The 26372-nt window shown below is 41.1% G+C and overlaps 1 protein-coding gene across 10 annotated transcripts in view; it reads left to right on the top strand.

Moving 5' to 3' along the window:
* Positions 1-25833, top strand: part of dab2ipb (DAB2 interacting protein b) — a 105182-nt gene extending 79349 nt beyond the window's left edge. For 9 of the 10 annotated variants that reach the window (XM_072454541.1, XM_072454539.1, XM_072454546.1 and 6 more), the window contains 10 exons: positions 10956-11100; positions 11971-12115; positions 12701-12937; positions 13350-13551; positions 14106-14293; positions 16199-17072; positions 18984-19115; positions 21467-21669; positions 22547-22634; positions 22899-25833. In XM_072454541.1, coding sequence (XP_072310642.1) covers positions 10956-11100; positions 11971-12115; positions 12701-12937; positions 13350-13551; positions 14106-14293; positions 16199-17072; positions 18984-19115; positions 21467-21669; positions 22547-22634; positions 22899-23066 — 2382 coding nt within the window. In that variant the 3' untranslated portion in view covers positions 23067-25833. The remainder of the gene's footprint in view (positions 1-10955; positions 11101-11970; positions 12116-12700; positions 12938-13349; positions 13552-14105; positions 14294-16198; positions 17073-18983; positions 19116-21466; positions 21670-22546; positions 22635-22898) is intronic. The other variant, XM_072454542.1, reaches the window with a different exon arrangement.
* Positions 25834-26372: the final 539 nt, after the last annotated feature.

Raw genomic sequence — 26372 nt, 5'->3', positions numbered from 1 at the left:
CGGTGCACTGTCCAGTACTCCTCCCAAGGACTCCAAGAAGGCCGGGTACTCTGCACTGCTGTTCGGCCCGTAGGCCACCACAACAGTGAGAGACCTGTCCCCCACCCGAAGGCGGAGGGACGCGACCCTCTCGTTCACTGGGGTAAACTCCAACACGTGGCGGCTGAGCTGAGGGGCTATAAGCAAGCCCACACCAGCCCGCCGCCTCTCCCTGCGGGCAACACCAGAGAAGTGGAGCCCCTCTCGAGGAGATGGGTTCCAGAGCCCAAACTGTGCGTGGAGGTGAGGCCGACTATATCTAGTCGGTATCGCTCAACCTCCCGCACAAGCTCAGGCTCTTTCCCCCCCAGCGAGGTGACATTCCATGTCCCCAGAGTTAGTCTCTGTGTCTGGAGATCTGGTCGCCGAGGCCCCTGCCGTCGACTGCCGCCCAGATCTCTCTGCACCGGCCCCTTATGGATCCTCCTGCGGGTGGTGGGCCCACGGGAGGGCGGCCCCACGTCGCTCCTTCTGGCTGTGCCCAGCCGGGCCCCGTGGGGTAAGACCCGGCCACCAGGCGCTCGCCATCGAGCACCCATCCCAGGCCTGGCTCCAGGATGGGGCCCCGGTGACGCCGATCCGGGCGACGTAAACGGCCTTGTTCTTTTACTCATCATAGGGGGCTTCTGAACCGATCTTTGTCTGACCCGTCACCTAGGACCTGTTTGCCTTGGGACACCCTACCAGGGGCATGAAGCCCCCGACAACATAGCTCCCGGGATCATTCGGGCGCTCAAACCCCTCCACCACGTTAAGGTGTCGGTTCAAGGAGACGTGAGCCGTAATAATAATACTTTAACCGTAATAATGATACTTTAGTGAGCCGTAATAATGATATTTTAGTAAGACGTAATAATGATACAGACACTAAAACTCTAAAAAGTGCTGAGGAAAGTAGTTTATTCCAAACACAAAACTTTCCTCAGTTAGAATTTGAGACAGTTTTTGTTTACATGTTTTAATATGGAAGAAACCAACATCTCTGTTTGAATATGGATAGTTATCACAACCAAGGCCCTGCGACCATTTGGCCACTGTCCAGGATGTACCCCGCCTAAGGCCCGAAGTCACTGGGATAGGCTCCAGTCACCCGCGAACCCGAAAGGGAACAAGCGGTAGAAAATGCATTTTGCAAATCACAAGCATTTTGATCAAAAATGTCAAAAAAAATTATTTCCAGATAATCATACTAAAACTATTATCAGAAGTAAATATTAATTTGATTAACTATCGATACTGAAAGTTAATTACAAAAAAAGCAAATTGGACAAAATTGGACTTGGAATAGTTTTGTGTAAGACCACATGGTACAATTAAAGAAACTATTCATTTTGTGGCATTGTCAAACCTCGTTATCGAGCCTATTCTTTGTTATCAAAATTTAGTTAGAAATGGACTCTACCTTTCCTTTAGTCTTTGGAGAGATGTTGCTTTACAAACTGTGATGAGGCTGAATCATGTCGAGGCTCAGGGCGGTTTCCCTGCGCTCTGAGGTTAACAAAGCTGTGTGTTGAACTGTTGACCCCGGCTTTTTAATATGGCACAGACAAAAGAACAGAGACAGGTGATTTCCTCCTGCATTACGTTTTAAACTGGAGCTAATTCCACACATGTATCCCCATAGTAGCTCAGCGCATACCAATGCATACAGATGATATGAAAATCTCCTCGGCCTGGTGCAGCCGGTGTAAGCGGGGCAGATTAGTCTGGCACAACAGGGGGCAACTGCTTAACACGTTCACCCCGCAACTGCATTTATCCAGTCTCTGACTGTCACTGTGGATAAAAAAGGGTTTATTAAAAGATATTTGCACATTAATGGAGTCTGTAATATTTTGAAGGTATTATTTTAGCCAATTAGAATGGATGACAGAAATGAGTAGACTAAACATGCATTTAAATGAGTGTTTGCTACATTTGTAATTGCAAAGGCAAAAGCTGTGACCGTGCTTCCTGGTCTGGATTAGCTCCATAGGGTCCGGAGTGTCTCGGATCGCGAATGTCACTCCTTTGTCTCCCTCTTGTCCTTGACTTGCCCTGATGAAACGGCCAAAATACTGTGGTTTCCTTTTCTTGGAGTTGATATTGTTGCTTTGTCCACTTTTCTTTCAAGACTGACTCATTGTTGTGTGGATTGTCCAGGGAATGCTCAAGATGTGTCCGTAGAATGAGCTTTTGAACGAGGCCAGTCTATGGCTGTGAGGCTTGGACCATAAGTGCTGCTGACATCAACAAAGTGCCACAGGCCACACCAGTGTCTTCAGGAGCTCTAGTCTTCTCTTGATTAGGTCCAGAGCGGTCAAACTGATGCTGTGTAGCAAGTTTGTGTAGTTCAATTCATGTCAATGTATTGGATTTTAAACCAGCATGGCTGCTTATGAGGGGAAAAAGAAAGGGCCAAGGTACAGGTCAAATCTGAGAGGTAGTTCTATATGTTCTCCCACACCGTTCAATGAAATTACTATGCACCTTTTAAAATAGAGCAGTAATTCATATATTATTATTATTAGGTATTAGTATTAAAAATAATCATGAACCAATGTAATCCTAATAATAGTTCAGTATCTATCTGGAGTATGTCTTAAGTGGTATGTGCTGAGAGATGAGACGGCTCAGTCTAGCCATAGAAACCAGAGAGCTTTGTCTGCTTAAAGTCATTTTCTTGCATTACTTTCATTTTTCACCTAAAGCAAAGCCGTAGTTTTAATCAAAACAATTGTTATTTGTTGCAGCGGCAAGTCAGAATCTAAGAAAACATTATTTTTTTTGCTGTTGTCTATAATTACATTCTTTTGGTAGAGGTACAATTTGATGAAGACAGGACTGAAAGCTGCTGTCTTGTGTCTTTTGAGCCTGAAATAGCATCATGTCTGTTTCCGCTGCTTTTATTGCACCGGTTTCAACCTCTTCTGCTGTTTCGCCTCGTCAGTCGCACAGACAACAGCACACGCCTAGTTTTTCTTGACAGCGTCTCATCAGTGCTGCTTTCAATTCAAACTTTAGGAGACTCTAACACGCCCCAATAGCACAATGAATGATTAATGCTTAAGAAGAGCTGTGCATTGGATGTAGTGCAGCTTTAAGCCCTGCTCCGAGAGGGACGGATGGATGGAGGAGAAGCAGGCCCCTGGAGAGAGCAACGTGTCCATAATTAACTAAATTAATCCTCTCAAACCTTGTTTTCTCGTTTTCTTCTCACTCAAAGAAGAAGCAGAAATTAACCAAATATATATACTCATGCAGGAATACAGTTATTGAGTTACTTTGAAATAATGTTACACAATTTATTTTTTAAATGTTTTTCGGACTAAAAATAAGTGTGTCATGGGCATTTGTTCCACATGGTTGGTTAGATTCTAGATAGATAGATTTAAAAAAAAAAACTATTGGACAAAGTAATGTGAAATAATTCAACAATAACCAAATCTCTTTATAATATTTGGAAGAGGCTAATAGAATTGTACAATTTATCGCTCTTCTTTTTAAAATGCCGTGACAATTTGGTATGAATAATTACTCAATTAAAATATAAAAGTGCTAAATGACAGTTATGTCTTCATGTTGTCTGCTCTTAAATAGAAAATAATAAATAGAAGATGGTCTATGTTGTTCAGTCTGTTTTTTAGCTTTTGCTGGAACAAACCTTAAGCAAAGGAGCTTGTAATTCTACATTTAGTGACAAACAATTCAATATCCCTTATGCTTCATGTTACTAAGTCTGTCACTATCATTTCTAAATTGATTCAATAAATATTAGCAATTTATATCATTTTGGGGCTCCATCCATCCATGTTCTTCTGCTTATCCGGAGACGGGTTGCAGGGCAGCAGTCTCATGACCATAGGTGAGGGCAGTAACGTAGACTGACGGGTAAATCGAGAGCTTTGTCTTTCGACTCAGCTCCTTCTTCACCACAACTGACCGCATCACTGCAGACGCTGCACCCATCCGCCTGTCAATCTCACGTTCAGCGTTTGGGGCTCCACATTTATTGTAACTTTATTGTACTTAATCTTTGCTCTTGCTGGGGTTTTGTTTAGTCTGATAAGACGAGTGTTGAATAAGCAACTTCAAAGACTAATTATTATACCTATTCGATAAGTGTTACATTTTTCATTCTGCTGTTTATTTATCCATCAGCTCTTGTTTGTTTTTTACAATATCATAACTATATATAAGATAAGATAAGATATTCCTTTATTGTCCCACATGGGGAAATTTCATTGGTGCAACGCAGGTAGATACAAAGGTAGATACAGAAGAACAGAACACTTATAGGAAGTCTGAAAAACACTTTCAGTAGAAGATCTCCTATAAATAAATAAAAACTCCCATAGACAAATAAATAAATAAATAAATACCATCGCATGTGATCCCGACAGTAATTGCACATGAATATGTGTCACGACAGCACATAGATTGCACATGAATTTCACAGTAATTGCACATGAATTCCAACAGCAATTGCACATATGACAGAATTGCACATCAGTATTAGGTTAGGTCAGTATTGCGAGTGTTCAGTACTAACAGTTTTTGTTATAAAGTCTGACAGCAGCAGGAAGGAAAGACCTACGGAACCTTTCCTTCACACATCGAGGGTGGATCAGTCTCTCACTGAAGCTGCTCTCCAGAGCGGAGAGAGTGTCCTGCAGGGGGTGACACTCATGGTCCAGCATAGATGTGAATCTAGCCAGGACCCTTCTGTCCCCCACCTCCTGCACCGAGTCCAGAGCACAGCCCAGGACAGAGCTGGACTTCTTGATGACTCTGTCCAGCCTCTTCCTCTCCCTCTCTGTGATGCTGCTGGAGGGCCGATGCCACCACAGAGTCATAGAAGGTCTTCAGGAGTGGCCCTGTCACTCCAAAAGACCTGAGTCTCCTCAGGAGGTAGAGCCGACTCTGGCTCTTCCTGTACAGTGCGTCTGTGTTATGAGTCCAGTCCAGTTTGTGATTCAGATGAACACCCAGGTACTTGTATGAGTCCACTCTCTCAATGTCCCGTCCCTGGATGTTCACTGGTGAGGGGGCAGTGGGGTGGCGTCTGCGGAAATCCACCACCATCTCCTTGGTCTTCCCCGCGTTGATGAGGAGGTGGTTCCGCTGACACCAGTCCACAAAGTCCTGCGCCAGTCCCCTGTACTCTGCATCATCGTCGTCCGTGATGAGTCCGATGATGGCAGAGTCGTCAGAGAACTTCTGCAGGACACAGCTGTCCGTGTCATGTCTGAAGTCTGCAGTGTAAAGGGTGAAGAGAAAGGGCGCGAGGACAGTGCCCTGGGGCGCCCCCACACTGCAGGTCCGAGTGTCAGACACACAGTTCCGGGCTCTCACAAACTGGGGTCGGTCTGTGAGGTAGTCCAGGATCCACTCTGCCAGGTCATACTCCACACCAGCCGTCTCCAGCTTGTCCCTCAGGAGCAGCGGCTGGATGGTGTTGAAGGCGCTGGAGAGATCGAAGAACAGAATCCTCACAGAGCTGCCAGGCTTTTCCAGGTGAGAGAGAGAGCGGTGCAGCAGGGAGATGACGGCGTCCTCCACTCCGATGCCAGACCGATATGCAAACTGCAGCGGGTCCATGGCTGAGCTCACGGTGGAGCGGAGGTGGTCCAGGACTAGCCGCTCCAGTGTCTTCATCAGGTGGGACGTGAGAGCCACCGGCCTGAAGCTGTTGAGGTCTTTGGGGCGCGGTGTCTTAGGCACAGGTACCAGACAGGAGGTCTTCCAGACCTGTGGTACCACCCTCAGCTTCAGGCTCATGTTGAAGACATGCTCCATAACTCCACACAGTTCATCTGCGCAGGACTTAAGGAGCCTGGGGCTGATGCCATCAGGTCCTGCTGCCTTCCTCACTTTAATCCTCTTCAGCTCACTCCTCACCTGTGCTGCTGTGACAGTCAGTGGTTGGCAGGGGGACCGTGTGCTGGGGGGATGGGTGAGTCCAGGTGAAGTTGGGAGCTGATGGTCCGGGGCAGATAAGCGAAGAGGAACAGATGCAGGGCATTGTCCAGCTGTGGAAGAGGGAGCATGCAGCTGTGCAGGGGGAGGGGCGGGTGACTGATCAAACCTCAAGAAGTGAGCATTTAAATCATTCACCCACTGTAGATCCCCCTCTGTCTGGGCAGGGGGGATTTTGAAGCCCGAGACGATTTTCAGGCTCCTCCACACTCCCTGAATGTTCTTTTGCTGCAGCTGCTCCTCCATCCTCCTCTTGTAGCCGGCCTCAGCCTGCCTGATCTTCCTCCTCAGCTCCTTCTGCACAGCCCTTCACACATATGAAAGGTTTTACTGGGAACGTCCTGCTTCCGAGTCAGTGCCATCAAGTATTTTAGATGTTATCGTTTCTTGTGATCTTGCTGCAACAATATATTGCACTTCCAAATGTGTTGTTGTGACGGGCATAATCGATACATCCCTATGGACGTTGGATTAATTAAGTATTGCCTAATTTGGTAGTATCACTGTATTCCAAAGTGTGTGTATTTCAATTGAGTACGTACAGATTTCCCCGTGCAAAATCCCGTAAATATGCCGTGGACATTATAGCAGACGTGTGACACACAGGTCTGGCAGTGTTTACTCATCTGATGTTTCTGTTGAGAGGCATTGCAGTGATGATGTGCCAAACACTGCACAGTCCTCTGACGGACCACTTTGGCTAAAAATATTCCCTGGTACTAATTAGTTTATACTTTGAAGCAGAACACAAGTAGTTTTCCTGCATTTCTTGGCCTGAACGTCGATGATTGTTAGTCATCTGCAGCAAGTCTTTGGGTGAGTTCTTCTTTCTCATCTGCATCCAAACAGCGTCTAGCAAACATGTAATTAGAGAATGTGGCGGTTAAGTGCTAACAATCAAGTTTGGAAAATGTGTGCAAATCCAATACATAACGCAAAGATAGATTGACGGTCTTGCATTGTTTTTTTGTGTTTTTTCATAAAGGTTGTCATTAACATTCTTTATAATCAGATCTGCATGCGCTCGAAGCAAATTTCCTTTACAGTTTAATTTACATTCGAGGAGACATATCATGCTTTTAGGTATTTTGTACTAAACTATAACAACATATTTTTGGGATTTCATTCATCACAAACCGCAATATTGATCCAAAACGGCTTGATACAAGAAACAAATTCACTTCTTGTTCAAAAGGACATTTCGTCGTAACAAACAGCGTATTTTCATTTGCTTGTTTTTAATGTTGAATCAATTGAAATCAAAATCAGAGTAAGCTAATGAGGAGGTAACAGTGTAATAGCATATACTTCACACATCTTCCCTCGTTTAATAGTATCTGACATTATTGACTGCATATGTGTCTGTGTATGGGAGGTTTTAGACTATATACAGTCATATTTACTCTATCTCTCTCAGTACATTGGCCTATTTTTGAGTGTCCTCTATTCAATTTTGCACATGAGCAGGTACACTGTAGTGGTTGACTCTGGCCTAGTATATGAAGAAGAAGCCTCTACAATTGAAATGGTGAGGAAAATCCTGTTTTATCTTGAAGTTTGGAGGTCATAGTCGTGTTCTGTCTGCTCCCTGCGGGACACAAAGCCAAACAGCACAATTAGATGCTCCACGTCAACAAAAACAAGCTCACTGCTGAGTTGGAATTGCCTCCAGAAGAGGTCCATCTCTGAAAATCTCCACTGCTGGCATGAGCGCGTTTCTTAATCGATCCAGTCTTCAGCGCCTTGGCTCACAGGAAGATTAGGTTCTAATTTTGTTGAGACAACTCTTTTCTGACTGTTGGACGTGACAATAAGGTGGATTTATGCTTTTGTAAAACGTGCCAGCAAGAGGTGGAATTGTCTTCATTGTGGCCTTGCGCATTGCTGCTTGTGGTAAACACATTGCGGTGATTAAAATTGAAATGTGAACAACTTACAATTTGTTCATATTTCTTACAGTTATGTCAGGTTATTAAAATAAATTACCCGTCAAATGAGAGTTGAATTTATCTTTATAATTGATGAATCTGCCACAATTCAAGTGACTCAGCATTTGTGATTCTTCCTCCATATTGTGCAGCTGAAGCAGGGCAGCTCGGGTCATTTCCTGTCCTTGCTCTGACTGACAGGGCCGTCATCCTATGGAGGGATTGCGTGCGCTTCCATTTGGCCCTCAGTCCTCCCTGTGTGACCTCACAGGAAGAACTGCAGGCTATATCTCTGTAATACTATCCCGCAGTCTCCCGGGACCGGGGCTGGAGGATATATGGAGCGAGAGAGGAGTCAGTCTTTTCTTAAGCCTCAATTTGGATGAAGAAGCAGGACTTATTGATTCTTAAAGAGGGAGTGTAGCCGGGCCATTTCCAGGCAAACGTTTCCATCTTAGACATAAGTAGCTACTAGAATACAGACGGTGGTTCATTCAGTCCAGCCACAGTCAGTCAAGGTGAAGTTTTAATGTCCTAAACTTGGATAAAAAGAGTCATCATTGTGTGTGTCATATTTGTCAATTCTAATCAATTCTTCAACTTCTTTATATTTATTTATTGATCTATTTGTTCATGTGTTTACATTTATTTATTTTTGCAATCAGACAGCCACAAAACAAAGCCCGTAGCGGTTGTGTTGTGTTGTCGATACCAATTTCGATACCATAATGATAATAGTTTTGTTTTAGTTTTTTTCAGACAAATGACTCATTTTCAACATAAAATTAACAAAAACAAATAGTTACCATGTGGTTTTACTAGCTCCGATAAAGTTTAAGATCATAAATCAGTGTAATCCCTCATTCTAACTGTTCACGAAACTGTTTATCTACTATAGATACTTGCTCAACAGAGTAGTTTTGATACTAGTTTTAGTATCGCTTTTTCTGTGACTTTTGATCCTTTTGACAACTCCGCGTTACACCCAGTGCGTATAGCGAGGAGGAAATACATCGTTGAGCGTATTTGACCCCTAAAGAAAACGCTGACACAATTTCTCTCGTCGTTTTTTTGAATAGTGTAAATACCGAAAGCATTTAGTGTATTCATGCTCAGCACTCCAAATCCACTCCCATTTGCACAAAGTACAAACAAACTACTGACTGAATTCAAACAGGCCTATCTTTTCAAACAGGATCTTTACGAGATGTGATGAGGCCTGCACTTCCACACCACCTCCACCACTGGCCACTTGTACTCCTGTCAGCTTCCTCTCCCATAAACTGTGCTGGAGCTCTCTTTTGAACCATGGTTTGGCTGATGAGATGTGGCAGCGATAAAGCCAGTGTTCCACTTCTCTTTATTAGCACTGGGGAAGCGGGAGGGGGCAAGAGAACGCTGGGATTAAGGGCGCCTCGGATTACAATGACGACTGGATGAAGCTACTGCCCCCTCAGGCCCGAGCCCAACCAGCACAAGACTAAAGATTTGCGACGCATCATGGTGGCCTCGCATTTGACCCGTTTGGGAAAGAGTAGCACAGCAGAGTTGTTCATTTTAGATTTGAATAATACAACGACAGTTAAAGGTGTGCACATTGCCGAATATTGTCCTAAAATAATAGATGTTACATTTTGAAAGCCTGTTATGTCATGAGCAAATCACATATTGGACATTGAGGCATAGAGTATAAGTAAAGTATATAAACCAGATCAGATTAGATTATAAATGGGCAAAAATCTAGCAAGATGGCGAATGTCCTCGTCCTCAATGCGCATTTTATTGCAAGGTAGTTTAATTTTTTTTAAGTGAGGACGACTAACGGGTGCTACAGTCTTCCCTCTTAATCTAAATTGCGACTTGTGAATTAACAATAAATAGAAAAATACAATAATAATGTTAAAATTTGTACTTTGGGAGAAAGGTCACAGCACTTTTCATAACTTGTTTATCCGTCATTTGAAACTCATCACAGAATACACACCTCATACGCTGCTAGTAATACAATGAGTGCTCAGTATCTATGTTTGTCCAGAAAACCTTTACTTGAAACTTTTTTAATTTGTCCACCTCTATAACTCGGCGTGTCCGGTTTCCAGGTGGCACACGTGTTGGTCACCATGGCGCTTTTGGCTGCACATCGCTGGGTGATTGGCTCCCTGTGGTGTGTGTTTGATTAGCAGGATAACAGGCTTGCTCGGCCGCTATAGAAACTGTCTGGATACGTTGTCTCTTTTCCACGGTGCGCTCTCTTCCTTAAAAGACCGGCTCCACTCTGCCTTCCTCTATCTCTACATCTGTCACACAGCTCTTGTCTCCCTTGCTGTTATGCTAGATCCCCATTCCCCAAGTTTAACAAGACGCCAGGGGACTTTGAAAAAAAAAAAAAAAAAGCTCCGGGAAAATGTGTTGAAAGTGGCAGAAACAAGCTATGATCCATCCCCAGATGCCTCATTTTTGTGAGTTTCGTTCACTTGGTTTTGAGGATTTATTTTGTTTCCACCTGCTGTTTTTCTGCACTTGTAGCATTCTTGACATGTTGCAAATGTTACTTGGTTTTGTTTTTGCCATAGTAAATGAAGTTACAAGACATAACGGCATCTTTTTGTCAGAGCTCCTACTACAAATGACTTCATATAGAAATAAATATCTCTTACAAATATGCTATCTTCTCTGTTGGTGAGATATTCTATTGTAGTTGTCATATTTTTCAACCGCTCTCTTTTCCTGTGTATACATTTTTCCTTCATTTGTTTCAACAAGGCAACTGCTGCTGTGGTTTTGGGCGTCACAAAAATAAATTGAGTTGAATAATGCTGCAAAAACCCTCACAGCGCACTCACCAGTCACTGTACATTTATTATCAGCAGTTCTAGACAATTGTATTTTTATGTAATACTATGCAACGTGTAATTGTTTTGTAAGTCTTCACCACAACATATGTATAACTGGCAAGACAAATTTGATTCAAACCAGTAAACTCTCTGTCATGTACATTATAACTGACGTGTGGTCATTGTGTTGTTCTAGGACTTCCTGACAGATCTGATGATGTCAGAAGTGGACCGCTGTGGAGAGAACGAGCATCTCATCTTCCGGGAAAACACATTGGCCACGAAGGCGATTGAGGAATATCTCAAATTAGTGGGGCAAAAATATCTGCAAGATGCTCTTGGTGAGTTGCAATATCTGTAGGAATTAAGTCGAGCTTGTAGTCCAAATGTAAAAGGTTTTATTGAAGTTGGCCTACAAAATACATACAGATAAAATGAAAAGATAAAACCAGAAGAACTTTGTTGGACAGCCATTGGTCCATATCTCACGTTTATGATGATTTGTGGCTCTCATAACTGGCCTTAAAACTGAGAAGTTAAAAAGTATGAGCTGCATTAGTGGTGCCATTTCAATTATGTAGAACGTTGGCACTTTACCTTTAACTTCCAATTTTGTAACGCATAACTCCATTTCAATGAGTTGCTCCTAAAAGTCCCAGTTGTACAAAGTTAAACAAGGTCAAAGCAAAGTTATGCTCCAGTTTTTATAATGACTGCTCTGTATTCTTTGTGTGCTCTTCCTGTTGATGCTCTGGGAGAGTACACAGCAGGAGTGTAATTTACAAAGGTTGCAACATTCACTCACATTGTCACCCTGTCGCTTATTTTAACGTTCAATTTGTCTGCATTGTTTTGGTTTGCTTGTCTTTGTAGCTCAGTCATTGTGGCTACAAAATGTACTTGAAGACTGCGTTATAAGATAAATGCATGCATATACAATGGGTTTTAATGTCGGCCAAAAGTCTCCCAGCTGTGACTGCAATCATGCAAGGGCATCCAGGGCCGTTTGGCGAGATAGTGGCAGAGGGGATGAAGCAAATTGGAAATTGTCTTCATCACAATCTCTCCAAATACAGTCAGTTTTTAATTTGACAAAGTGGAATAATGTCTCCACACAAACTTTCAGTTCTTTCCTCAATAGTTACAAACTGTTTGGTTAAAATCTGGTGTACGAACACCAATCGACTGAATGGTTTAAATGTGTTTTTCAGGTGAATTCATCAAGGCTCTGTATGAGTCAGATGAGAACTGTGAGGTGGATCCGTCCAAATGTTCGTCAGGAGATCTACCAGAGCACCAGAGTAACCTGAAGATGTGCTGCGAGCTGGCCTTCTGCAAAATCATCAACTCTTACTGGTATTTTTTTAAGATCATTTATATAATAGTGTTTAATAGTAATTTCTCCATAGAGCTGAGGAATTGAAATAACACTAAGATAAGTTAAGCCTTTATTTGTCCACACAATGGGGAACATGGTAAAACTATAGAAATAAAAGAACATAAAACACATTCAAAATCTGTGCGTTAGGTTTATGTTATTTAGTAAATGGACAATGGAACTAGCTAGTTTTATATCTTTTTAATATATTTTATTTTCAGTTGTTTTAATCTTTGTAGCACTTTAATTTCATGTGCAAAGAGCACTATAATATATATATATATATATATAGATATATATATCTATATATAATTTTTTTTTTTTTGTGTGTTTTTTTAGTTTTAGTGGTAGTGGTAGTATTAATAGTAGTAGTAGTAGTGGTAGCAGCAGGTAGTGGACCCCCCTGACAGTTTTATAGTGCACCTTTTAGGTTACGAGCCGATCTGCTGTACATGTCTTCATACCATTGAATATAACATATAGTTGTAATAACTTATACATGAATAATAATGTTTTCGACTCGCTAGATTTAAATATGTTGGATGTTGGTTTCCTCTCGGCAGTGTATTTCCTCGTGAGCTGAAGGAGGTGTTTGCGTCTTGGCGCCAGGAGTGCAGTAACCGGGGGCGACCGGACATCAGTGAGCGCCTCATCAGTGCGTCCTTGTTTCTGAGGTTCCTGTGTCCCGCCATCATGTCGCCGTCGCTCTTCAACTTAATGCAGGAGTACCCTGATGACCGCACAGCACGCACTCTTACTCTCATCGCAAAAGTCACGCAAAACCTGGCCAATTTCACCAAGTAAGTACCTTCAATGTTGGGGTCCACAGGACATTTGCTTTGGGAATGGGGTTGAAAAATGTATGCAAATAATTCAAATTGCATTTTTTCCCTGCCAAACATTGAGGTTACAATTTAGATGTAAAATAAGGATACGCTCATTCTAAGCATTATCATTTAGTGGTGGTTGAACTATTAAAAATATGCATTTCGGATGTTTTTAGATTTCTAATCTACAGGGTTTGTCGGGTTTATACATAAAAGTTATTGTTTGTTTGCAAAGGGCATGATGTTGATTGTTGATTTGCTAATTACGGTTTGAAAACACTGGGTTATATTTATTTTGATGATTTCAAATTCTCCTGACATACGTACATCTGTAATTGGCTACACTATGTAATATATCACCAAACACCTTTCTCTCCCACATCAGGTTTGGAAACAAAGAAGAGTACATGTCATTTATGAACCAGTTCCTCGAGCATGAGTGGACGAACATGCAGCGCTTTCTTCTGGAAATCTCCAACCCAGAGACAATCTCCAACACAGCGGGCTTCGAGGGCTACATTGACCTGGGTCGCGAGCTCTCCACCCTGCACTCGCTCCTCTCTGAAGTGGTGTCCCAAATGGATCCGGTAGGAACACGCGCGCTACTAGACAACTCAATCAAATGCATGAATTATGTATTATATTTTGGTATCTTACTAGAAGTCTGAATTAAAATAGGTTCCACAGCGTCCCAGAGCATAAGCATTTTAATGTTCTTGAGCTACATTAGGATGCTTGCTTATCATGCAGTAATCAATAATTCATTACATTGCATTACATAAATAGCGTACTAAGGGAAATCACTCGCAAAGGGAAAAGTATTAATGGATTTACAAGGACTTTTACAGTAGATCTGGCCGGAGATGGCTAACTCATTGTAATGAGATAAAGGCAGTATCCCTCTGGATCAAACCTGTCTTTCAATAATTCAGAAATCTTGGTGCCTTGGCTACTACTTAAGTCCATCAGACTGGCCAGGCTTTTTCATTATTCATTGTGTTTTCTGTATAGGGGAACTGATGCCAAGACGCTTCAGGGAAAATTATGTGGTCTAGAAAAACTGGGCTAAAAACACATTAATTAAACACGATGATTTGAGTTGCATCTGTGTAAAATTTTGGAATAAACTTTGTGTTCATAGAGTGCCACGTCCAAACTAGGACCTCTGCCCAGGATCCTGCGAGAAGTGACCACGGCTCTGACAAACCCGTCCAGTATGCAGATGACACCGGGACAGTCCACAGAACATATGGGCTCCCCTCAGGCCGAGGCAGGCTGCAGCATCTCCACAGGCCTGCAGAAGATGGTCATAGACAATGACCTCTCAGGGTAGGAAACTACTGGGGATATTTTGTGTTTTGGGTGGTACAGTGGGTGTCTTATAACCAGAAGATTATTCATTAGACTCTCGCCAGTTAAGACAGAATTTATCTTGTCCCTGACAGAGAATGTCTCCTCTGCATTTGACGCATTCTTCAAAGCACCTTGGCAAGTGAATGGGTTTCTGTGGTTATGTCAGAGCAGATAATCCAAAAAGAAAGATTAATACTGTTATCAAAACATTCCACGCTGCCATTCTGCCATTGCACAAAAACAAACAGCTAGATTATTCTTGGCAATGTGATTAAAAAAAAAGAAATCTAATTTTTTTTTAATCATATTGATTGATCTTCATTTTTTGTTTGATTTTTAATCTTTTCAATTTCCGACATTTAATCAGAGACATTTAACACACAAATTCTCAGCGTTCTTCCTCCAGAATCCAAACTTGGCTCCGAACCACATGTTTTGCCAGCAAAGGATTGGGTTAAGACCTCTCAATTCATCATCAACATAAAAATGTGCCCAGTTTTACCAGAATGTTATGAACCTAGTAGAGTGCTGATAATAATAATAATGACGATGATGATAATAATGATAATGATAATAATGAATTAGTTTTATATAGTGCTTTTCCAGGCAAGTGGCTTGACAATCACAACAACCGTGATTAGCTTCTGAGATCAGGCATTGACAAGGTAACAAGGTGCCCCAAGGTGCGTGTTTACATAAATGAAACCACATTTACTCCCCAGAGACGAATACACAGAGCCTTATCTCCCTTATCACCAGTGTTCCAACTCCCCGTCCCAGCAACTACAAGATGACACTTAGACACATCACCAGGAAGACACGAGGAGCAGAGGGACCAGAGGGAGCAGAGGGAGCAGGACCGCATCACTGCTTCAGAAAAAACACTTGAAAACATGAGTTCATATGGGAAAGATGACTCAAGAGTCATACTTGAAAAAACGTTGTTCTTTTGTTTGGTCAGAGGGGAGCTTGATCAATATTTCTAATTAATTGATGTCCCTGTGAGGTCATCTTCAAACCCCATCTCTCTACTTTATTACACAAGCTGATTGTCCATATTGACGTTTGCGGTTTAACGGTGCTAACAGAAGCTCACAAATGCATGTGCGCTGACCAATTCTCAACTAATTGCTTCTCATCCAGCAAATGGTGGCAAGTAAAAAGAAAAAAGCTAAAACTGTCAAGACGAGGTTAGGGAATAGGAAAAAGAGAATAGAGTGAACTGAAAGAGAGACATGCGTGAGGGGAACCTTAAGTAAATTGTCGCTGTGCAACAGTGCAAGTTATTTAATGGATAGGAAAAAAGTTTGATTTAAATTGCATTATTAATATTATGTTGGGAATCTGGACTAATCTTGATTGATTTTGAACTGCTGCTTTTTGTAAGTAAAGGCCTCAGGCTTGAGAGTGTCTGTGATTCTAGAGCTGCAGCAAGCTTGTTCTGATTTACCAAGTGTTATTTGATTTTTGAAATAAATCTAGTAGTATTCATATCCAAGGGAATTATTTGATAATAGTTACTGTCACAATAACAAATTTGAATGTGCATTATATTGTTCCAGAAAATATTGCAATTATCCCTAAAACAAAAGCACTAGGTGGTTAAAAATAACTCAAAAATCTCAATAAACCAATAAAACCAAAATATGAGCCATTATAAATAAAGAGCAGAATGAAATCATATGATTTATGAGCTCTCTATTGCAGACATTTTTATATATTACCACAAAATAATAAAATGGTTCCTGTTGTGCAAAGAAAATATGCACACATTAAATATTGTTCCAGCTTTGGTGAACTAAACTATAGATTGAAATAGTATTATCATTACTGGCCAAGTAACATTTAACTTTTAATAATATTTTCTGTTTTTTTTCTCAGTTTGGTGGATTTCACTCGATTACCATCACCAACACCAGAAAATAAAGACCTGTTCTTTGTAACTCGGAGCTCAGGGATTCAACCTTCTCCCGCTCGGAGCTCAAGCTATTCTGAGACAAATGAGCCCGACTTGGGAATGCCCAACGGTAGTAAGAGCCTGTCTATGGTGGACCTCCAAGACCCCCGCATTCTGGAAAGTGGTCCGGGCCCCAGTTCGTCTGATGACGTGGGCGAAGGTCCTGCCAATGGTGTGAGCTGGACGACCAGAGCTCCACAGAACAACATCCCTGGAGGCCCCACTCTGCGGAGGCCAGGCCAGAGCCCCACCACGCCGGTAACAGAGGGTACAAATGGACGTCCTGGGCAGCTCCTCGCACCCCTCTCCTTCCAAAATCCAGTCTACCAGATGGCTGCCTGTTTGCCAGTTTCTCCCCGTGGCTTGAATGACTCTGGATCCGAATGCCACAGTTCCGTCAGCTCGCACAGCAACAATGAAGACTTATCTGGGATCAAGCACACATTTATGACGCAGGGGGTGGTGGGAGGAGGCGGCAACAGTGGGGACGAGTACACCCGGCGCTCTGGGGAGTTCACCCGGCGGCAGTTGTCCCTCGGCGACGCGCAGAACCAGCCCACCGTCCCGAGACAGAACAGCGCAGGCCCGCAGCGGAGGATAGACCAGCCGCCTCCACAGAGCATGACCAGTAGACGCACGCCTCCCAATCTCCTCAACAGCGGGCCGTATCCCAGGCCCTCGTCCGGGACCATGATGACCTCTTCTCCGGACTGGCCCGCTGGAGCGCGGTTAAGGCAGCAGTCGTCCTCTTCCAAAGGGGACAGTCCAGAGACCAAGCACAGGCCACAGCACAAGCAGGTGAGGAACAATGCCGTAAATGATCCGTTGTGTCCGTGTTCCCAAGAGCGATGTTGTGGTGGATCCTCGGCCATCTTCTCAAAGAGCCATTAATACGATGAGTTTATAGGTTCATGAGAAGAATTTGGCTCTTAAAGTTCTTATGTTATGCAAAATGTTCATTAAACATACAACCATTTTATGATCTTGCATTCTTTCCCAAACATACCTGGAGTTGTATGTTCTTACATATGAGGAGCTCAAAATTCAGTGAAACTACTGATCAATGAAGATCCTCTGTGTGTAGCGTCCATACACCTTTACCAGACCAATATTTTCAACATTGTTCTACAGGAAATACCCGGACTATGGTATCCAAAGTTAGTTGCCCGTAGGGCTGACCATTGTAAGTTGACGGGCTCTTTGAGTGGATGGTCTTGGAACAACAGCCATTCATAAAAATGAGTTTGTGCCGGCTTATACTTACAACAAATGATCAATGTTGGTAATGCTAAGTGTGCTATAATCAGAGCAATTGGTTGAAAACATAGGCGGCTTGTGTTGGAATTGTCAAGATAATCCACTCATTGTGCGCTAATGAACTATAGTCATTGTGCATGTAATAACAGTAATTTGCATAGAGGCAGCTCATCACTTCACCTCTGTTTTACTGGTCACCCTTAATGGGCTGCGGATGGGGGTGCTGAAGGAATAATTAGCATCTTATTAAGGAGAAATCTAGGCGATCAAGTGCACAAAGGATGACTGTATCCAAGGACTCTGCAGGGTCATTGTGGGTACAGAGTCACAGAGGAAAGTAGACAATTGTATAGGCTAAAACGGTGTTAGATGTCATCATTAATATGCATGGATACATAATAAAAGTTGCAGGTAGAGGTGGGAGGTATATCTAAAAAATAATAATATCGCAGTTGTTGTTTTGGAGAGGTTTTAATTATTGAAGATATACTCCATATTCTAATTCTGCACAAGTCAAAATGAGGCAGAAAGTGTCATGTGCCGTCTGCCAAAGGTTTAAAGTTTAAAGTGAGATTCTTGTTCTTTTGTGATTACTTTACTTTTCCAGTCAAGTTTTGAGAAACTCGAGACATTTAAACACACATTTTAGCATATTCCTGATGCATTATTAAAATATCATTATTGAGATGATACAAAAAATCGTAATAATAATGTGATACTATTTTTGTCAATATCGTCCACCCCTAGTTGCAGGATGTTGCAGGTTGTCATGGATACAAAATAAATACATTTGGTGTATGAAATCTACAACCATAACAATATAATGATGTGCAATGTAATATTTTAATCTAATAACAATATCTAATAGTATCTGACATATTACTTGATTAAATTTACTGTGATTAATTAAAAAAAAATTCAGCTCAACAAAACAAAATGTATCATTTAAAAAAAACGAAATGATGCAGTTTTATATATTACCTTCCTAACATGTCTAAAAATACACTTAGTTACTAAATATACTAAATGTGACATCAAATGCACAGTCTAATTAAACATTGGCCGCACATACTGTAGCAATATAATATAATCCTATATAATATCTGTGTCTATTCTTACATCCTCAAGGCACCTTTATATCAAATATGTGTCCAAAGCAGTTCGGTTGATTTACATCAGATAAATCCCACACATCTTTGCTGCTAAAATCTCCTACAGTTTGTTTACGTCCCCGGTTCACACCTCGGCATGTTCACACCGTGAACATGTGCGCCTCTGAGTGAGTGAACGTCTACCACACAGCGGCGTACCCATCCCACCGCCTTCAGTCCCAACACTTTTTTTTTTTTTCCTGTTGTTGTGCTGTTATTGCCTTCCTGCCTCCCCACTCCCATCACTTTGCACCCTGCTCATGTGCGTACGTGTGTGTGTGTTGTGTTGGTTCCACTATAGGCCCCCTCCCCAGTGAACCCCAGTGCTCTGGACCGTACAGCAGCCTGGCTTTTGAATTTGAATGTGCAGTATTTAGACCATGAGGAGATGGAGCCACTGAGAAACAGGGAGGATCTGACTCAGGTGGAAAAGGTAAATGTTCCCAAGATGAAATATTTCTCCTTCCTCTCCTGCCTTTTCCATGTTTCATAAGTCCCTTTTCCTAAGAATACTCTCCTTCTCTTCTCAGTCCTTATCTGTCTTCAAAGCATTTTAGGCAAACAGACCATGACAGCAAGGCACAGTGTTGGATAGATTTAGCTTTTTCAGAAGGTTTATTCATGGGTGTCTTTGTGATTTTTATAGTCAGCAAAAAGTTGCACAAAGTCACTGCAATCAAAAGTTTGAGCAAACCGTATGTGTGCATGTGTTTGTTCAACCGCCTTCAGAAAACTGGACAAAAGAAAAAAGGGTCTATATTATGCACTATTCTGGTTTGGTTCAGCTTGATCTTTGTGCCTCACAAGTTAAAATGATTCATGGAGGAACTGAGAGAACTGAAGCCATTTCAATCTCTTCTCCAAGGTATGGAAACAACATGATATTGCAATATTGCAAAAGTCAAAAAAGTCAGTTCAGCATAATACAAGATATATTTTATTAAGGTTTTCTGTGAGCTATGAGCACTTTGCACTTTATCTCTTGTTCAGAAAACGATTCACACATGAACTATTATTTTGAGTCTTGGACCTCAAAAGAACTTGTAACATTTGTGTGTGTGTGCATTTTGATGTGCTTCCCTTTCCTTCTGCCTTCACGACTATCCACCGTCTGCTTCGCTCTGACTGTCACATTCTTCCATGTTTCTTACTTTCATAAGGAACACAGACCTGTCCCATGCAGAAAGCGCCGCTGATTTGATCGCCAGATTTCCCTCTCTCATCTCAGCTTATTATACATAGCATATGTTTGTAACAGACAGACTTTTCCAGAAGGGAGCTGGATGTTGAGGTGAATGAATGCCTGCTCCAAACAGGAAGTCTCAGCAGCTGATAAACTTTGCCTTGACTGCCAATGTGCAAAAGGCATGAACCATAAGTGGCATGCATGTGTGTGTATGTACATCTTTATTTTGTTTCCTTCTGGCTAAGGACATGTATTTTACTAACACATCCCTGTCACTGCAGTGTTAGTCCAGTGTGTCTCCTGGTACGATGTTTATTGATCTGATCCATTGTCTGATCAATCTTCTACAACGCACAAACAAATTAGAATCAAAATCTAAGATTCAAGCAGTTTAGCCTCAAATGTATAGTATGTATAGAATAGAGGGTTCAGTCCACACTTGTCATTGTCATTTATCACACTACTATTTCAATACTAAGGAATATACTCGATTCTTGATATCAGTTTTGATACCACAATGATGATTATAAAGTACTCTTTATTAAGTATAGGCTTTAGACCTTAAACTGACATTTTCAATCCAAAATACTGGTAATACTACTTTCCTCATTAAACCCTGTGGTCTTAAACATGTTTCGATAAAGCTCAAGATCTTTCTAAGGAAAGTGATTTTATTTTGTTCAGGAAAGTGATTTTATTTTGTTCTATACTAATTTTATATTAGTATTATTTTTATAATGGTCATTATTAATTCATTAGTAGTATTTTATCAAATTATTTAGTCTTCACATATAACGTAAAATATTATGGTATTGTGTGTACACGTTTTGTTTTATTCTGTATTAAGTATATCATTGTATACCCAGTGTTGTCCAGTTACAGATGAGTCAAAATCACAACCAATGTTTTTTGTTGTGCATCAAAAAGAAACTCTAGTTTAATAAATTGTTTGATGTAGGGAAGTTGGCTAAATTCATAAAAATGTCAGTGTTGTGGCGTGTGTCATGACAAAGAACAGAAGCACTCAAACTGCAAACATCTTGTTTTGAAATTATGCTCTTTTGACACACAGTTTATCTGAAAGAAACTCAAAGAAAAAGTCAAGGCACTTTTGTATCAGGTGACATGTTGACAGCCTCCGTTTAGCACAGCAGGAGAGTGTACAGTAAGAGAAAGGATCCAAAACAAGCACCGTTATTATTGAGAACGGGAGAGGCCAAAGTACAGACGATGATGGCGTTCAGTTTTACACGTGTTCACTGCAGCTGCGATGATTGTTGTTCAGACTTAAGCTTTAGAGTGCAGCCTTCAGTAACATTTATCTTGTCAGTCAGAACAATTAAATTCAAAAGAGGTTAGAAAAGGTTTGTATCAGTTGTAGAAGTTGTACAAGGTCAAGCACACAAGAATTCATTTTTTGTTTAGTTTAGTTACTGCACTTTTCCGACCATTCTGTACAGTTTCCTTTAGTTTTTAAATATCTAAAATAAATAAGTGATATGTTAATTCAGTATCACACACACTACGTCAATGATCTATGTCATTCGGTCTCTAAATGGCTGATTGCTTTGCTCATGGTGAGTGCCGTGTTGTTTCAGTACCAGCAGGAGATCGCATTGCTACAGGAGAAGCTCAGAGCATCGGTGCAGAAACTGGAGGAGTACGAGGCGCGTCTGAAAGGCCAAGACGAGCAGGCGCAGAAGGTCCTGATGGAGTACCAGGCACGGCTGGAGGAGTCGGAGGAGAGGCTGAGGAGGCAGCAGGATGACAAAGATCTCCAGATGAAGAGCATCATCAGCAGGTAAAGGACAGGTTTTGATTGTCGTCTTAGAGCGCACAAGAGGTGGTCAAATTCCATCCCGACAATTCCTTCTTAAGAACTCTTAAATATGCTTTTTAGACTGATTAAACATCATGCTAATCGCAACCTTTTGGTATTACTTGTGTCAGCCTCAGTCTCTTACGCACGGGGAGTGAAGAAACTTTATAGCCAAATTAAATACATATTCTACTTTAATATACTCCTATCACCACATTGTTTGTTGGAACGACTGGGTTGCATTTTAGTCTGTTATATGGAACAAATGTTAAAAGTTTAGCCGATTCTTTACAAAAATAAGTTGGAATAATTAAAATAGATGACAACTGAAAAAATGTCAGGTCTGGATAATATGCGCTGAGCAAAAATATAAAAACACTTTTGTTTTTGCGCCTGTCTTTTATGACCTGAACTCTAAAGATATTAAACGTTTTTTTATTCAGAAACCTCACAGGTTTGGCATACCAAGATGCTGATGAGACGGTATTAATATTGCACAGATGTGCCTTAGGCTGGCCACAATAAAACACCACTCTGAAATGTTCAGTTTTACTTTGTGTGAGGGTCTGTGGGGTCAGAAAACCAGTCTGCAACTTCAGCTGCCATTTTGGTGTATTAATTAAGTATTAATATGAACTGTTCAGTTAGACAGATTTTGTAGCAATATCTGCGAGAAGCGTTTATGAAAAAAGTTTCATATCTTTGAGTTCAGCTCATGAAAAATGGGAGGAAAAAGAAAAGTAAAGTATATTTTTAAGGATTACAAAGTGCTGCTAGATTCAAGTGCTGCTAGATTAATAAAATATTGATTCACAAATCAGTATTTGGCTTTTTAAAAGAACTTTTGTCTTTGTTGCAGGCTCATGTCGGTGGAGGAGGAGCTGAAAAAGGATCACTCAGACATGCAGGCTGTGGTGGACTCCAAACAAAAAATTATTGATGCACAGGTCAGTTCCACATTGTCCTTTTTGTCTTGTACATGCATGCATGGTTTTCTTTCTTGAACAATTGTGCTGTCTGTTGTGTCTTCTGCTTGACAACACAGACATGTTTTATTCATTTTTCTATCAAGTTATGTCTCTACAACTGACAAGATTTGTGAACTTCCTGAATTTTTTTACTTGAATTTATAGCCAACTTTACAAATGATCCTATGATCCTATTTTTGACTCTTAACTTGAAATGTTTATTTTTTTTGTGTGCTTGCATAGGAGAAGCGTATCCAGTCCCTGGATGCGGCCAACACGAGACTAATGAGCGCCCTGACGCAGTTGAAGGAGCGCTACAGCATGCAAAGTCGAAACGGCATCTCCCCCACCAACCCCACCAAGCTCCAGATCACAGAGAACGGAGAATTTCGAAACAGCAGCAACTGTTAGATGTTTAAATGCATGTGGGGTAGCATGTGTCACAAGAGGAACTGCATTGTGGATGTTGGGATTCCTGGTGGACATTTTATCTTATGGATTTTGAAGGGCCGAGCCAGAAGAGGAGGCGGGACTTGAGCATGACTGACAGATCACCAGACGGCCTTCAAGAGAGAGCTTGTATATATAGTACACATCAAAAACAGTACAGTTACACACTGGGAGAAAGCAGGACACTGTCTGTGGGGACGAATCACTATGGATCTACACAAGATGAGCGCCGGACCTGGTCGCCCCTAGCAACCCCAACTCTCGGTCTCTCTACTCCATTTTACTGAAGTGAACTCATCTTAAAACAACTATAACGCCATCACGGATTATCTCTTTGTTATTTTAAGAGGATTAGTGCTTTATTTTCATTGTGGATTAAGGAACCAAATAGGATGTTAAAATATTTATAATCCAAAACAATCTTCTGGTAACTTCTTGGGTGTGTCCCTCTCCTCTTACTCTCTATTCTCTCCCTCCCTCGCTCTCTCTCCTTCCCTATCTAGTGCACTTTGTGAAGAAAAGCTATTGGTACATGAAAAGCCTTAAGAAACACACCACTCTTTACCTACAATCCCCTTCTTCTGCAAAAAAGGCACAACTTATACTGTGGATTTGTAAAATTTGGTTGTACACACATAATGTATACTAAAATCTATGTGATAACTCTATAAAATACTTTTAATATAGATGTATGCATTTTCTTCTATAGACTAATATAGCTATATTTGATAATGTCAAATATAAAACGGCTCCCTTTATTTAGAAGTGAGGTGGTAGGTTTGCGTTTTCTGTTGCGATCCGTCGACTCTGCGGTGTGCAGTCGCAGCCCCGGGGAGAAGACGGCAGATCCATTCACGAGGACCAGTGTGGCTTCATTCTGCTTAGCCCTTTACAAGCCCTATTCAACATACAACCGCCCCCCGGGGCTTCGCACTGTCGGTGGTAAACAGAACCCATGCGATCCAGAGACACTCGCACTGTACACTGGACTGGTGAGCCGGCTCCAACGCCTCCGCTTTGTTTGTGAGGATATAAAGACGTTTACCTACTGTGACTCTGCTCTTTGAACACGGCTCACACTTAACGTCACGATCACCAGCATGATTGGCTGTTTTAATGTTGTGTTATGAGCTGATTATCAGGGCTGTAGTTCACCGATTTGGGGCTGTATCCGACACAAACTACACTTGAAAGACGCAATAATAATGATGTATACAGAGAAGTATTAATTAACAATTGCGTCATACGTTAAAAGGCAGATTAAATTCCAAAATAACTCCAAAAAAATCTCCAGCCAATTCACCCAATGCCCACTGGTTTCTCCTGTGGTCCAGATCAAATCTTTAAAATCCCAAAAAGAGAAATACCGGTATTCGATTCATAAAAGTGCTGGTCTACTAGACTCGACCATATACCGATTAAACGACTAAAGGTGTTACTACCTTACCAATTATGTAAACCCCTAAACCCCATACACTATCATCATTGAATTTTGTGGTTGCAAATTTACACAACTTTGACACAACCAGTCATATGCGCATGGTCCTGTTGTTAGGCCTGAATGGTGTACTTCTTAAACCAGACTGCATAGTTCAGAATGTGAAGATACTTATCACACACGGCTATATTTTGTATATTTTGTTATTGTTTTTGAGCAAGGCTTTGCATGCTTCTTCATCGTTTTAGAGCCAATAGCTGCGTGAAACATTACCCTCTTATTTTATTGCAAGATGGACAGCGGTGGTGACGAACTATACGGATTGCTGCAGATTTATGTAGTAAATACAGTATATATAAGATTTACGGAGTGTATCTAGCGACTGGACAGCTTGAGAACGTGTAAATAAATAAAATGCTGACACTATTTTTATGTAACGTTAACAAGAGCTTTTTGTAAATGTTTTTGTCCTAAACCTCTGCGGTTACCATTATGGATATTGTAAATAAATAGCTCAGTCAGTCGTCTATATTTAGTCAGCCTCCGTGTCCTCCCTGTTCAGTCTGTTGGCACTTTCTCTATTACGCTAGCCAAATACAGATTAGTAAAATACTATGTTTTAAAGAATACATTTCAATGGTCCAAAGGGGCTTCAGTTCCAGTGTGATTCGCAAGCACAATCTTCTTTTACTCTAGCTCTATGCACTTTTCTGTTCAGTGGTTGGCAAACAGCAATTTTTGTAGCACAGCACATAAACATTGTGTTGTGATTGTGGACTTGGAAATTTAAATCTGCTTAGTGGAACTCTTGTAAAAAGACAATTTATACCGTAAATCTTCCACAAATTATAGATGCATATTGAAAATTAGAATCTTGTGGACGGTCCATCTACGTCACATGCTCAATTTAAGATGTAGCTCTTGATGCCCCAAAGTTATCGTTGTAAATAAAAATGTTTGTTGGACATGATTAAATGCTCCGTTGAATTGCCCTACTTTAAAATGTTTTATCGCTTCAATTAATGGCATCTCCAAAGTTTTTCCTCATTAAAATCCACATAACCCAACAAATTGAACAATAAATTAACAAATGTTGTATGTTTTCTATTCTCCAGTAGAAATTACTTTTGTAAGTATGTTGAGAGTATAAAGTATTTGCTGGAGTCTGCTTCCTTTGGCAACAGTGACAAAACAATAATGTACAGAACTTGTGTTGACAAAATGTGGCTGTGCAATTTATGTACATTTGCAACTAGACCTATTAAAGTTTTATTTAGCTATTTTAAAGCTCAGCTGTCTGCTCTGGTTTTCCTTCTATCATGATGTTATGAAATGTAAATTAAGCTCTACTTTGGGTATTTCATTAAATACTCACACAGGCCTCGATAGAACCAAAGGCATCGATGTGACAGGCGATTCAGGCCTGACCTACATATTGCCTGATTGTTATTCCCAACACTGAGTGAGAGAAATCTGGTCTTCTCAACATCGTGTAGCGCAGGCTTCCCAAACTGTTCAGGTGGGGACCCTTAAAATGAGTTGTAAATCTTTTAAAATTGGAGTTATTTGTATATATTAAGTATTTTGTTATCTGACCCGATTTCACTTAAACATACCGTTTCAATATTAAAAAAATAGATACAATGTCATAACTTTAAAATTACATTATTTAATCATCTGGCCCAGCTCATGCCTCTTTGAGAACCACTGGTGTAGAAAACAGCTCCCTCACTCAGAACACACATTACTGCACATGAATGCTACGTTACAGGGTTTTTCATACAAGAAATAAGTTGCCATTCAAAACAATGAAGAGAAAATATTTGAAG

Source organism: Eucyclogobius newberryi, unplaced genomic scaffold (genome assembly GCF_026437365.1).
Source record: "Eucyclogobius newberryi isolate DKJ021-1_F unplaced genomic scaffold, fEucNew1.0.hap1 SCAF_2, whole genome shotgun sequence".
In the NCBI taxonomy this organism is placed as follows: Eukaryota; Metazoa; Chordata; class Actinopteri; order Gobiiformes; family Gobiidae; genus Eucyclogobius; species Eucyclogobius newberryi.
This window is presented reverse-complemented; position numbering and strand designations above follow the sequence as displayed.